The sequence below is a fragment of the Manacus vitellinus genome, unplaced genomic scaffold (assembly GCF_001715985.3).
Source record: "Manacus vitellinus isolate BGI_N305 unplaced genomic scaffold, ASM171598v3 scaffold_0_pilon, whole genome shotgun sequence".
NCBI lineage: Eukaryota > Metazoa > Chordata > Aves > Passeriformes > Pipridae > Manacus > Manacus vitellinus.
In genome coordinates this window covers 4533694-4548609 of record NW_021938789.1, presented here as the reverse complement: position 1 = coordinate 4548609, position 14916 = coordinate 4533694, and the positions used below count along the sequence as shown (strand labels likewise).

The 14916-nt window shown below is 37.6% G+C and overlaps 1 protein-coding gene across 1 annotated transcript in view; it reads left to right on the top strand.

Annotated features, from left to right (window-relative positions):
- The window catches only part of CPZ (carboxypeptidase Z), a 37067-nt gene extending 25145 nt beyond the window's left edge, over nucleotides 1-11922 (top strand). The window contains exons 7-11 of the mRNA XM_008920917.2: nucleotides 56-214; nucleotides 4675-4810; nucleotides 5861-6000; nucleotides 9756-9855; nucleotides 11546-11922. Coding sequence (XP_008919165.2) covers nucleotides 56-214; nucleotides 4675-4810; nucleotides 5861-6000; nucleotides 9756-9855; nucleotides 11546-11901 — 891 coding nt within the window. The 3' untranslated portion in view covers nucleotides 11902-11922. The remainder of the gene's footprint in view (nucleotides 1-55; nucleotides 215-4674; nucleotides 4811-5860; nucleotides 6001-9755; nucleotides 9856-11545) is intronic.
- The last annotated feature ends 2994 nt before the right edge of the window (nucleotides 11923-14916 follow it).

Below are 14916 nucleotides of genomic sequence, written 5' to 3'. Positions count from 1 at the left end.
AAATCCCTTTGGAGCTGCATGGCTAGTACAGCTTTTCTTTTCTTCTGGATTTCAGGTGGCCCCTGAGACAAAAGCAGTCATGAAGTGGTTGAGGTCTATCCCGTTTGTGCTCTCTGCCAGCCTCCATGGGGGTGAGCTGGTTGTGACCTATCCTTATGACTATTCAAGGCATCCTATGGAAGAAAAAATGTTCTCCCCTACACCTGATGAGAAGGTAATATTGTTTTTGCAGTAAGAGCAAACTCCTGTGGTTTCCATGTGGAAATGTTTTCTTTTAACAAATAACAAACTTTGATTTATTTAGGTTGTGTAGGTGTGTCTCTCTGTATATGCATGTATGTGTTAAATAGGTAATAAATCACGTTTATATACGTAATACAAGTGTATATATAATATGAGATTAGCGTACATATAATATGAAATTAGCTCAGTTGGTTAGAATATGGTGCTAATAATGTCAAGATTTCAGGTTTCATCCTCATATGGCCCATTTTTTTAAGAGCTGGAGTTGATGAGATCGTGGGTTCCTTCCAACTCAGAATTTTATGAGATTCTGATTTATAGACTTACTTAATGTGCTTTAAAATATAGGATCATTTACACACTATCAGCATGGTCTGGAAAGATTTACCCATCTTTTGTGAAGCCAAATATGATTTCATAAAGCACAGACTAGGAAAATCCAGGCTTTTAATTTTTAAGGGGACTAGGCTGTGATATTTTTACCAGTGATTTCCAGAAGAAAAGGAACAAGCCTGACCAACAGTATTATTTTCTGCTGAAATCTGTAGAGGGGAAAAAAACAAGACTGGCTACCATATGGTGGCAGCCTTGCAACATTTATTCCAGGTCAGTTGAACTGGAAAGGTTTCTCCCTCTTGTCCCTGGAAAGCTCCCCATTTGGGACACACTGTAAATCTTCTGTGAAATTTTTTGCCATCTTTCCTATTTCCCTTTGGTTTCCTCAATCTAGTATTCATTGCCTACATGCCCACTAGGAGAACAGCTAGATTATCAGCCTTCTAGAGTATGCTAAAAATGTCCCTGGCCCCCTAAGAAAAGTGGTTCTTTATATAACGAACAGCAGTTGAAAAACGTCAGAAGTTGATCTTTGACTTGAAGCATTCGTTATCTTTGAGCATATCTCTGGTCTGACTTCTAAAACAACAGTTCTCACTACCACATGTTAAATATTTAATAATAAATTAATAAATGCTAAACATTTGTATAGCAATCCATTTCTTCTGAGCTTTACAATACCTACTTACTATGCACATATGAAAATGACTTAGCAGTAAAATTAACCAGGCACTCCACAGTAAAAAGCCTATGTAAGAAATATCTGGTGGATGCTAATGAAAGCTACAGAAGCTCTTGATGAGGACTAGGGGAAATCATAAACATGTTCATTTATATCCCATTGCCTGGGCTAGGGTTATCCTTGTTTAAGAATACATGGTGAAGGAATATGGCCATGTGTGCCTTATAATGCAGTTCACCTGTGGAATGGAAGGACAGCAGTCCCTCTATCATCTCCACTCAGGGACAGCATGTGTATTTTGAGTGAAGTGGTACAGTCACACAGACAAAGGGCTCCATCTCAGAGCAGTGCACTGCTGGACAAGCCCTGAAGGATCCCTGGTTTGCAACACTGTTAAGACAGGGAGCCTTATACTGGTGACTGCTGCATAGTCAGTGGCTACAAAGTCTGGGAAGTTGGCTGCAAATGTGGAAGTTTAAAATATACGTGGCAGGGGGATAGGGGTGTGCTCAATGAAACCAAATTTTTCAAATGACTCAGCACAGGAACCTTAAGAGCATTATCAGTATCACTTCAAGTTTTGCACAGAAAGTTACAAAACCTGTGTCTGTGAAGTGACTTGCATTTAAGCAACGTCATCTGTAGATGCTGCTGGCAGAGAACCTCCATCCCAAAATAAAGCAGTTTGGTTTAGCTGCCATACATTAACCATAACCTTTTTCCTGACTGCTGACCTTTCCCATTTGCTGTGCAAGAGGAAACTTTCAGCCCAGGGTGAAATGCTGCAGTGCAGATAATGGCCAAACATTAAAAAGTCAAATTCTGACAAATATATTCAAACCAGGTTGCCCTGTTTGAAAATCTATGTGGGTGCTGCCGCCTCCCCCCACTCTGTCATGGTGTGTGTGGTAGCACAAGGATCCTCTTGGCACTTGCTCCAAGTCACAGCAGATTTCAAGCCTCTTTATCCTGTATCACAGCCTGGGCTGGTACCTGCTGAGACCAAGGAGTCTCGAAGCTGAACCATGTCCTTACACTCACATTCTTTCATCTGGTTCAGCCTACCTATTCAAAACTTTCCCATGTTTTGACTTCTGGGGAGGCAGATGTTTTTAGCAGGCACTCACTTTGTGTTACACAAGAAGTTCCATCGATGCTTCTGCTCACCAGAGCAGAAAGGTCCACAACAAGTCCACTCCTTTTGGTGAGTTGAAACACTCCCTTTCATTCCCCTGAAAACCCCAACCTGAGACAATTAGTGGGGTAAAAGTGCTGACCAAGGTAACAGCACTGACCTCATTTTATGAAATAAAGCATCATGCTACCAAAGACACAAGGATTCCTCTGTGTTTTTTCCCATTTTGTTCCACAGTATTACACCTAAACATCTAAGTTTTTTTTGAGGTCCATGATTAGTGATACATTAACTGCTAAGTAATAACAAATGTATTGTTATCCAGGAACTTTTAATTTCTTTCAAAAAAAAGTGTAATTTTTTTTTTTAAACCTATATAACTTGCTTTTGGAATTCTCACTTTCTCTTCTCACTACCACTTGTCTTCGTTCACTTACACTAGTGACCAGGTAAAAGCCTTATACCCCTTGCTGTGAAACAAGAGAAGACTTGGTCACTGAAAATAGCACATCTGCAGATGCCATTGTAAAAGCTGAGGAACATACTCCTAAGTCACATTGGCACATTCAAAATTTTAGCAAATACCTTTCACGGGATGTTCAGAAGTAGTACCCAAATTGGCAGTAGAAATTGAAGATATTGAGTCTGGCACTGAACTATTGGCAGTAAAAGTTCTGCTTAATTTAATTAACATCCGCTTCTTTTCAGCAGAACTTTGAAGGATACTTAATTTTCTTTGCTGGACAATACTTAGACACATAGAAACTCAAGGGAGCTGCAGAAATGTTTTATATTAAGTCAGAATTTTTAGTGTCTGGTTATCAGAAGTATTTTGGTAAATTGTCTTCGCACTTATATTACACTCTCTTTCCACCTTTCCCTGGTAACCTGTCTGATCCCATAATTGACTCAGCTTCGTGATTATTAAAAACAACCATAAATATTAATCAATGTTGTGTGATTGGTCATTTTGACATCAAGGATAAAGTTTTAGGATTACTTCTAAAACTAATATTTTAGTCACCCAATTCCTTGCACACATTGTCTTAAGCAATATGCAATGAAACCCTTGATGATGAATAGTAGGATCAAATAGCATCTGATAACTGCTGTAATTTCAATCTTGAACTCTGAAAGCATAGCCTTTGCAGATGAAGTTCAAATAAACAAAAATGAGAGGGGGTATTTTTGTACAAAGTTGGAATAAATACTGGAAAAGAAGGGCAGGAACATGATTCAAATAAAGGGTTTCTGTAGATCACTGCTATTTCTTCTGCCGCTGTCACTGTTTCTTTCTGTGTAGTGACTGTTCTCCTCTTCATCAATATCAACACTCTTAGGAAATCAGTGGTGACATCCTACATCACCACATCCTTTCATTCACTTTTTGGGAATGGTTTCTGCCCCACAAAGAAGCAACTGTCATTGAGATCAAACCGTCAGGTTTGCCTGTGTGAGTGATAAGTGCAAAGCAAATTGACACTGTCTATTTTAAACAGCAGCAGTCAGTGTGAAAATCTAGTTGGACTGAAGGTGATATAAGTATTTTTTAAAGGGTAAAAATAGCAAAAGATAAAATGCAACCCAAAGGAGGTCTACCAGAAAGACGGAGAGGGACTTTTTTATGAGGGCAGGTAGTGATAGGACAAAGGGGAATGGCTTTAAACTGAAAGAGGGTAGATTTAGATTACATATAAGGAAGAAATTTTTCACTGTGAGAGTGGTGAGACACTGGAACAGGTTTCCTAGAAAAATTGTGGATACCCCACCCCTGGAACTGTTCAAGGCCAGTTTGGATGTGGATTTGAGCAACCTGATCTAGTGGGAGGTGTCCCTTCCCATGGCAAGGGGGTCAGAACAAGATGATCTTTAATGACTTTTCTAACCCAATCCATTCTAGGATTCTACAATAACAGGGAGAGATAATTTCAACTTTAAAATCTGGGACCTGAAGCACAACCAATCAAGCCTTCTGCTCCTGTCCCAGATGATAGATAGAAGCCAAGTATCACAAAATCCACTGGTAATCAAAATGTTGTCTCTGGCTAAATATATTGGATTGCAGAGAAGGACCTTAGAGAAGAAGACAAATGAAAACTTCCTAGCAAAAAATGAAAACTTCCTTGCACAGCAGTTCATTGCTTCCTTCAGTCTCAAGGGGGCTCAGTGTCTGGGTGGGTGGCTCATTGTCTGGGCTTGCAACAGCAGTAGTTACTAGCAGCAATGACAATGTTTAGAGTTTGTAAAAGCAAATGTATTTCAAAACTGTTTGTTACAGGTATTCAAAATGCTGGCTAAAGCCTATGCAGATGCACACCCCGTCATCTCGGACCAATCGGAACTACGTTGTGGTGGAAACTTTGTAAAACGTGGAGGTATCATAAATGGTGCTGAGTGGTACAGCTTCACTGGAGGTAAAACCACTTTACTGCCATATCAAGTGAGGTAAAACCTCTATGTGACCTTTATAAGACACAAGGGTTTGAACAAAGTAATTTTATTCATTTCAATTTGCTTAAGGTCATACACATGCAAAACGTAGCTTGTAGGGGATTTAAGTAGCAAAATGTATGTGGGTAACATTTGTATTCAGATGACATGGGATGTATTCAGCCCCACTGTGACTTGAGGAAAGTTAATAACTTATGCTTTAGTATAATATAATTTTGTTTTTCAAATCTGAAATGTAGAAATAAATGCTTAATGCTGTGCTCTTATTCCTTAGCAGCACGAGTTTGAATCCATTTTGCAAGTGCTGATTTTTCAATCTGTTTAAATAATTCTTTTTTCAGGGAAAATTACAAACATCCCATTCATTTGTGCTTTTGTTGTTAGTTTGATTTCTCCAATAATAGTATTGTGTTTTCTTTAGGATTCCTGCAATACTGGCATGGACGAAATATCAGTGTTCATAAATTTTCAGCAGTGGTTCAGTTGTGTTTTCAAATAGGACTCAGCTTGATCCTCAAATAATTATGTTGAAACTAGGCATTGAGAATGCTTTGGGGCATGGGTGAGAATTAGGTTTAAGTATCTTTGGCTTACATTCTTCTCAAAATTATATCCAATGTCTTTTGTACAGAAACAGTTTTGAACATAATAATGGCAAAAGGTCATTTCTGTTCTGGTGACCCTTGGCAATCACCTCTGATACAGCCGATTATCCAATTACCATGATTAACCAATCCTCATCGCTCTACCACTACTTCTTGGTCAGGAGAATAATAATCTAAAATTATGCTTTTTTGCCTCAAAGAAGTGTCATTGTCATTAGTTAATTCGTAGTTGAAACAAGTTGTTGAATTCTGATTTTGTTGAATACTTTTTATATACTAGCATATATTCTTTGCAATATAATAATCTACACCCACTGGGATGGCATTCAGCTGATTGCAGCAGGAAAGCTGCAGTTAAAGGCTACATTGCTTGTTCATGAGCTCATCTTTTTCTTTTTAAACCTGTAGGTATGGCAGATTTTAATTACCTTCACACAAATTGCTTTGAAGTTACCGTGGAGGTAGGATGCGAAAAGTTTCCTTTGGAGGAAGAACTATTTACAATCTGGCATGAAAACAAAGGTGCCCTTCTGAATTACATGGAAATGGTATGGCTCTGCTTTTACAGACCTTTGTGTTCACAGTTTAACTTTTTCATTGTCAGTATTAGGTTTTTTACTGTTCCCCTAGTTAGTTGTCAAGATAGGGCTGAATCAATCATGACACTCCACTGGGGTTCTCAGTGCCTCAGTCTGTGTAGCAGTACCCACAGGCAGAAAATATTCTGCCTGTACTGCAGGAAAAGGTTGAGATTGAGGACTGTAAAGGCCTTGAAAACACTGAGAAAGGGAATTATCTGTGAATACTTTGGGCAATATTATACATCATGTGTCCAAAATTTAACACTAAAGAAAACCCACATATTCAGAAAAGTATGAATCAACCTTTCTCTTGAAGATTAAAGCAACAAGATCAGCTCTCCAGAGACCTTCCTGAAACTTTTTCCTTTCCTCATTCTGTGTTTGTGTCCCAAATCCTACCGTCCCAAAGCAAGATTTAGATTAAGCTAAAATCTTGCTAGAAATGCCATTTACACACTTTCCATCTTGATTTCTTTATGGAAGTAGTTTTTAAAGATCTGAAGCCAAATGTTCCAAAGGAACAACTGTGTGTCTCTGAGCATTAAAATGCCATTTAAAAGTAATTTTCAATAATAAGTTTAAGCTCAGCAAAAACAAATATCTCACTGACAATAAGTAAGTGAGCACAGAAACAGAAGTTGCTCATCTTTCTCTCAACCATTAGTAGATTAGCTTTCTGTCATGCCTTATTTTGATGGAGTATGCAGTAATTTAAAATTGTTAGGAGTGTTTTTATGGCCTTTCTGAGCAACCTCTTGCTACTTGTGGTAAGTATTATCATTCAATAAAGTCTACAGTACAGACCACCAAACTCATTTCGTTTTACAGCTGTCTGATGAAAATGAGTTTTAGTGAATCCAAATGGAGCTGGGTTAAATCCATATATATTGCAATTGAAGTCTTCAAGATGTAAAGATTTTATAGTGCGAGATACTGTAGAAGTCTGTGCTGGAAAAGCTTTTTGAGTAAATGCAGGACAGTAAGCAAAACTACTTTGTAGATAAGGATGACTGAATTACTCCCGATAAGGATTAAGTCTGCCATAACCAATTCAAACTTTTCTTATTCTGATATGTACCAGGCTGTTTGGTGTGTGTACAAGTCCACTTGGTTTAACGCACAGAAGCAGAATTCATTTTCCTAAATGCCTATCCCTTCTCCCCATGAGAATTAATATCAAAACACTCTCCCAAACTCATATGGCACGGAGTTGAGGAAAAATGAAAAATAGTTCATTTACTAAAGGAAACCAAAACAACATTGTTAAAGAAATTTCAGTTTTGTCATTTTTATCCTGTTATGTTGCAATTGCAAAATTATTATTGAAGTTGAATGAGGTCATACTTGTTTGAGTATGTCTACACTGCAAATTAAATTTGGGTCCAAGATGACTCTTCTGACCAGATTTATCCACTATCCATAAGATAAATCCTCAAGCCCATGTTGAAAAACAAATTGCAGTGCTTCATCATAAGGGCCAGTTTTCAAGTCCTTATACTGAGCTGTTCCTAAATCTTCCTGTGAATAGCTCCACTCAGTACAGAATGGCCTTTTAACAAGAGCAGTGACAACACAGTCTCATCTTAAATAAAAAACTGCTGTCACTAGACCAGACATCTTATTTTCCGCTTTTTATTATGAATTTCTGTAAAGTTGGATATTTTAATGTTTATTTTTAAATGTCTTTATACTCCAACAGAAAAGCAAATATATTTTTCCCATTGTTTTGATGCTTTGTGCTTTTTTTTCTATTCTTTTGTGACAAAGGATACTGGGGAGGGGAAAATGAGAGGAAAATAAGAAGGTGGGAAAGTGAAGTAAAGAACAGCTCAAGCTGATCATAACAGTTCAGACAAAAAATCAAAATGGAATTATTTTTCACTTAAAAAGACCATATAGACTTCCCAATATAAAATACTGTAGTGGGTTGACCCTGGCCAGATACCAAGTACCCACTAAAGCCACTCACTCTCTTCCTCTGCAACTAGACAGAGGAGACAGAAAAAAAACCAGCTAAGAATTCATGAGTAGAGATAAGAGCTGGGAGAGGTCAGTGACTGATTACCTTCACGGGCAAAACAAGACTCAAAGTCGGGATAATACTTGTATTTATTACTAACAGGATAAGAGCCAAAGAGTGAGAAATAAAAGAATCTTAAAAACACCTTTCCCCCACCCCTCCTTCCTTCCATGTTCTCCCTCTTCCCCCCCCAGCAGTGCAGGGGGACAGGGAATGGGGGCTATGGTCAGTTGTTCTTTCTGCCACTGCTCAGGGAGAGGAGTTGGAGCCCTTCCCCTGCTCCCGTGGGGTCCCTCCCATGGGAGACAGTCCCTGACGGACCTCTCCGGTGTGAGTCCATCCCTCGGGCAGCAGTTCTTCCCCAAGTGCTGTCCCTTGGGTCACTCCTCCCTGGGGTGCAGCCCTTCATGAATGAGCTGTACTGACGTGGGTCCCCCACAGGGGCCATAAGTCCTACCCAGGAAAAACCTACTCCAGCGGGGGCTTCCTTCTCCATGGGCTACAGGTCTCCAGCAGGACATCCCACCATCCTGGGCCTCCCACGGGGTCACAGCCTCCTTCATGCATCCACCTGCTCCAGCATGGGCTCCTCCATGGGCTGCAGGTGGGTCTCTGTACCCCGATGGTCCCCCATGGGCTGCAGGGGCACAGCTGCTCCACCACAGTCTGCACCACGGGCTGCAGGGCCTCAGCTCCGGTGCCTGGAGCATCTCCTGACCCTCCTTTTGCACTGACCTTGGTGTCTAGGTTGTTATTTCCATGTTCTCACTCCACTCTTCCCTGGCTGGAATTTGTTCTGTGCAACAATCTTTTGGTTTTAAATATGTTGTCTTGGAGGTGTTACTGTTGCTCCTAATTGGCTCAGCCTTGGCCAGCGGTAGGAAGCCTGTCCTGGAGCTGTCTGGCGTTGGCTCCACAGGACAGGAGAAACTTCTAACAGAAGCCACCCCTGTAACCACCCCCCGCTACCAAAACCCAGCCACAGAAACCCACGACAAATATTTTCATTTTGGAACATTGTAAAAAGAGAACCATAAGAGGTTTAGTTTTTAAATACTTGGATTTTTTGTTTTGTTTTGTTTTATTTTATTGAGTTTCAAATACAGTGAGCTTTTTGTGCACCTCCTTGTATGACAGAATTCACATTGCTCTTCAGATTGTCACCAAGCACATTTCTCAACAGCTTGAGCAGTTCAGTTCTGTGCTTGTAGAGAAGGTGAAAGGATATCATACGCTGCTGTCATGACATTCCGACAGGTAGTGAAGCGTAGGCAGCAGAGCGATGATGAGTCCCAAGCACCTAAAGTGATGCCTTCTCATTGTGTACAGTGCCTCAGATTGGTTTTTAAAGCCTTAACTTTTCGTTTCTTTCTGGTTCTGGGTCTAGGGCAGACATTCAGAAGCAGTCTTTACATACCGTGGTCGGATCATGAGGTGCCAGTGATTTGTGCACAGAAGGGTCTCTCAATGCAGAGCCACATTCCTCACCCGAAAAAAAGCTCTGACTCCATTATCCCTTTCTCATAGCCCCCCTGTAGCTCCCTAAATAGGGAATGTCATCTGAAGGGGTATTAGCACCTGAGACCTTCTATAACAGGTTGAACCTTTTGACAGTTTCCTCTCTGCAGGGGTTTTCTTGTAGAAGCTGAGGAAGTGGTACTGTAATAAGTGACTGCCATCTAACTTTGCTTTGCTTTACCAGGTTCATCGGGGCATAAAAGGAATTGTGTCTGATAAGTTTGGCAACCCAATAAAAAATGCTCGTATTTCAGTCAGGGGCATTCAACATGATGTCACCACAGGTAATATTTTCAGTCTAAGATCTTTTCTGGGACAGAGGGAAAGTACCGAGAGCTGAATCTGCAAAAGTCTTGTCATATTTGATAGAAATGGCACCTTAACAGAGAACTGAAGGCTCAGCTGTGTCTTTGCTTCTAGAATAACAAGAAAGAAGACATGTCAAGCTGGCTGTTGAGTTTGACATGTCTCTGGCATGACAGAGTTCTTGCCGTGAAAAATTTTACCTGGAGTTGTCTGCTGTCCACCAAAGCCAATGTTTGGGGAAATAGGGCAATAGCTCTGCTCAGGGGCTGTAATCAGCGTGGAGCACTGATGGAATAAGTTAACTGAGATATTGTGAGCATGTTGTAGGTAGTAGATTAGGATCTACTCTGACTTCAACAACTAGAATAATTGCAGTAATTGAAAGGTCTGCAACCTTTGTTATTCACGTGGAAATGTATAAACACATGCAATTTTTGTACAATAGTTATACCAAATGCAAAAAAACTGGAACATTGAATTATTATACCTACCACCAACTGGTAAACATGTACTGAGGGGCATGTAACTGCTAATTTTCACAGTCATAAAGTTCTGAGCTTTTAGGCTGTCATCGAAATCAATGCTCTGTTTTTATTATTGATTTCGGTGAGAACAGGGTAGGCCATAGGAGTGCAAAACAGAAGACATGAATGGTAACATTTTGCTCTAATGGCAGTTGCTGAATCAATTTGGAAAGCCAGAATGGCTTATAATGTAATGGATGCTTTCCAGCTTCCAAAAAACTAGCATTAGAGGGGATACAATAGTGGAGATGATGCAGATCGTTTTGGTTGGTGGGAGACTCTGGCATGAATTAGGGTCTTTTTCAAACTTCTTCCTAGACAATGGTTTCTCATTGGCAGTGAACTTTTAAAGGATTAAGAATTAAATAAAAATGTGTTTATATTGAAGGAAAGAGGAGTATTTGTTCTTTAGTTAGATGGGGTTAAGAATGTTATATGATTAAAAAGTTTTTGATTTCAGTGTTAAAAAAAAGAAATTCCACAAGAAAATAGCATTAACGTAACATTTACTTAGCTAAGAGACTTACTATTCAAAATAAAGGAAATATAAAATAAAGAATAATTTTTTCTGTTTTAAAATTCCCTGATTTTTCCTGCAGGCTCTAACCTTCAGCTGGAGGAAATTTACACCCATTTTACACTAATGGCAATTTATACCAGCTGCAGCTCTGACTCCATAGTCTTATGTGCTAGAATGTCTGCAAAGTAATTGAATGTAATTTAATAAAAGCAGGGATTTCTTAGCTCCTTAGACATACTAAATATATATATTGCAGCCTGGATTCTGATTTCACTTTCTTAAGTTTCACATAGCTTTAAATTAATTTCTCTGGGAGTTATTCTCTGTACCCTTGGGAAAGCAGAACGAAGCAAAGTTTCTTTTCCCTGTGATACAGGAACAGCAGTTGCTGACATTTTGTATGTGAATTTTACTCCATTAGCTCCCAAAGGCCAAGTTTTCACAGGCAAAGTCTCTTTTTGTCATCTACAGTTTGCATTCAAACATTTTTCAGAGCGTGAGATCCTTTCACAGCCTGCCCCCTAAATGCTTGAGCTATCTGTGTGCGCACGGGTATGTGACTGCGTAACTTTAAAGGGTGCGAGACTAAAAATCAAGTTTTATTGTGCTTTTACCTTTCCTAAGCTGCTGATGGAGACTACTGGCGACTCCTGCCTCCAGGGACATACATAATCAGCGCCCAAGCACCGGGATACAGCCGGGTGATGAAGAGGGTCACCATTCCTGCCAAGATGAAACAGGCTGGGCGAGTGGATTTTGTGTTGCGACCTGCCGAGGCCTGGCCCAACAAGCTCCTCCGCCGCTCCATGGAAAACACGTACGACCCGTACGACCCACTGGAACTTTTTGACCCTCATGCCCAACACAGGCAGCCCGAGGCCCGAGGTGGGTCGTCACCAGGCAGGGAGAAGCCCTGGTGGTGGTCTTACTTCAGCTCTCTAGACCTGCACAAACCTCTGTGGCTGCTCAAGCAGCGCTGAAGGGCATCACAGTGCTCTGCTCAGCTCCCTCTGCTGCCCTTCCGCCGGGTTCCAGACACCCTCACTGCTCTTGGCAATATTTAAATGTTTCATTTGAAAATACAATGTTAATTCAAGCGCGCTTACTTCTTTTGTTTTCTCTTCACACACAACTGAGCATATTCAAGTGGGTTCTTTGTATATTAAAAAAAAATGGTGCACATACAATCAAAGGCCAGATTTTATGCAGTTTTTTTCTTGGTAATGCTCTGTACTTCTGCCCATGTAGTTAATCATCACATCCATTATTTATTAGGTCCTAAGTACCTGCAGGAAAATATTCCTGATCCTTTAATGCATTTTTGTACACATTTTAATGCATTAATGATTATATACTAAAAACAACTTGCAGAAACATTCAGAAAACTCTTTTCTCTTTTTTATATTAGCATATTAATTTCAGTTCATTACTTCTTCTAATATCAGCTAAAAATCTTGGGAGGTTTTTTAATTTTTAAAAGGTTTTTTTAATTTAAAAATAGGTTTTTAATGTATTTCAGCAAAATACTGAAAAATGTCTTTACTGCTGGAAATAAATCCTATGACATAGAAAAACACATGAGATAATTTGTGAGGAATTTAGGTTAAAGTGTGCCATATTACACTAAGGTTGTTAACATCACGCATTATTCTGAGCCAATGTACTTGTTAATGGAACTTGTAGGCATCAAACAAAACACAAACTTCTTTTCAAGGTAGTTGGGTAAAACCTCAGTGAATAGCGATCTTGCAAGATGTTGTTCTCTCTCAAATATTACATGCAATTTATTTTTTAGGGTCATTTAAAAAAAAAGTCCCTAATTTTGATGAAACACATAGACCCACACTTCCTTTTGGCTTGAAGGGTTAATGAACTCTGTATATGGACCGTATGTCCCCATCTAAATACCACAGGGTGTGAATTGGGTGATTGTAGGAGCTGATGTACTTTCTGCAGGAGCTGCTGGATGACCTGTGTGGATTGCCCTTCAATTTGTGAAAACTTTTTTGCTCGTCTTAGGTAAAGCAGCCCACATTGCAAGAACCCCATAATCCATGTGCACATATCATACTAAAATTGCCTAAGAAGACCCAAGAGATGAATGATCTTAATTCTGCAACCAGATGCTGCACATGGCTAAGTACCTTATTCCCAGTTGTAATCTGATTGAAGTTAGGAGACTGTTATTCATGTACTTGAATGTCTGCAGGACTGGAGACTATGTTAAAATGAAAGAAAATGATTTCATAGCATTAACAAGTATTTATAATGTAATTATGTGGGAGTGAATGTACTGCATGCACATGGATAAGTGTTCCTTGCCCAGGCTTGCCAAGTTAAAGGAACTCTGGACCCTAAATACGCCAAGGAAAATTGAGCAAGAGATAGACTTCCGGAGTTTATTTCCAGTAATAGGTACTACTACTGTTTTCTGTGGTCTTTTTTTTGGGGGGGGGGGGGTCAGAGAGAAAAGAAAAGTAAAGAGAAAAGTAAAGAGAAAAGAAAAGAATAAAAAAGAATAGAAAAGAATAATAAAGAGAAAAAAGAGAAAACAATAAAAAAGAAAACAATAAAAAAGAGAAGAAACAATAAAAAAGAGAAAAAACAATAAAAAAGAGAAAAAAGAAAACAATAAAAAAGAGAACAATAAAAAAGAGAAAACAATAAAAAAGAGAACAATAAAAAAGAGAAAACAATAAAAAAGAGAACAATAAAAAAGAGAAAACAATAAAAAAGAGAAAAGAAAACAATAAAAAGAGAACAATAAAAAAGAGAAAACAATAAAAAAGAGAACAATAAAAAAGAGAACAATAAAAAAGAGAAAAACAATAAAAAAGAGAAAAAGAAAACAATAAAAAAGAGAACAATAAAAAAGAGAAAACAATAAAAAAGAGAACAATAAAAAAGAGAAAACAGAAAACAATAAAAAAGAGAAAAACCAATAAAAAAGAGAAAAAAGAGAACAGTAAAAAAGAGAACAATAAAAAAGAGAAAAAAGAGAACAGTAAAAAGAGAACAATAAAAAAGAGAAAAAAAGAGAAAACAATAAAAAAGAGAAATAAGAAAACAATAAAAAAAGAAAACAATAAAGGGAGAAAAAAAGAAAACAATAAAAAAGAAAACGATAAAAAAAGAGAAAACAATAAAAAAGAAAAAAGAAAACAATAAAAAGAGAACAATAAAAAAGAGAAAACAATAAAAAGAAAACAATAAAAAAGAGAAAAACCAATAAAAAAAAGAAAAAGAGAACAATAAAAAGAAAACAATAAAAAAGAGAAAAAAGAGGAAACAATAAAAAAGAGAAATAAGAAAACAATAAAAAAAGAAAACAATAAAGGGAGAAAAAAGAGAAAACAATAAAAAAGAAAACGATAAAAAAAGAGAAAACAATAAAAAAGAAAAAAGAGAAAAAACAATAAAAAGGAGAAAAAACAATAAAAAGAGAAAAAACAATAAAAAAGAGAAAAAAGAGAACAATAAAAAAGAGAAAAGGGAAAACAATAAAAAAAGAAAACAATAAAAAGAGAAAAAACAAAACAATAAATAGTGGAAAAAACAAAACAATAAAAAAGAAAACAATAAAAAAGAAAAAGAAAACAATAAGAAAGAGAAAAAAGAGAAAACAATAAAAAAGAAAACAATAAGAAAGAGAAAAAACAATAAAAAAGAGAAAAAAGGAACAATAAAAAAGAAAACAATAAAAAACAAAACAATAAAAAAGAGGAAAACAATAAAAAGAGAACAAAGAGAAAACAATAAAAAGAGAAAAAAGAAAACAATAAAAAAGAGAAAAAGAGAACATTAAAAAAGAGAAAAAACAATAAAAAAGTGAAAAAAGAAAACAATAAAAAAGAAAACAATAAAACAATAAAAAAGAGAAAAAGAGAACAATAAAAAACAAAACAATGAAATAGAGAAGAAAAGAAAACAATAAAAAAGAAAACAATAAAAAGAAAACAATAAAAAAGAGAAAAAAGAAAACAATCGAAAAGGAA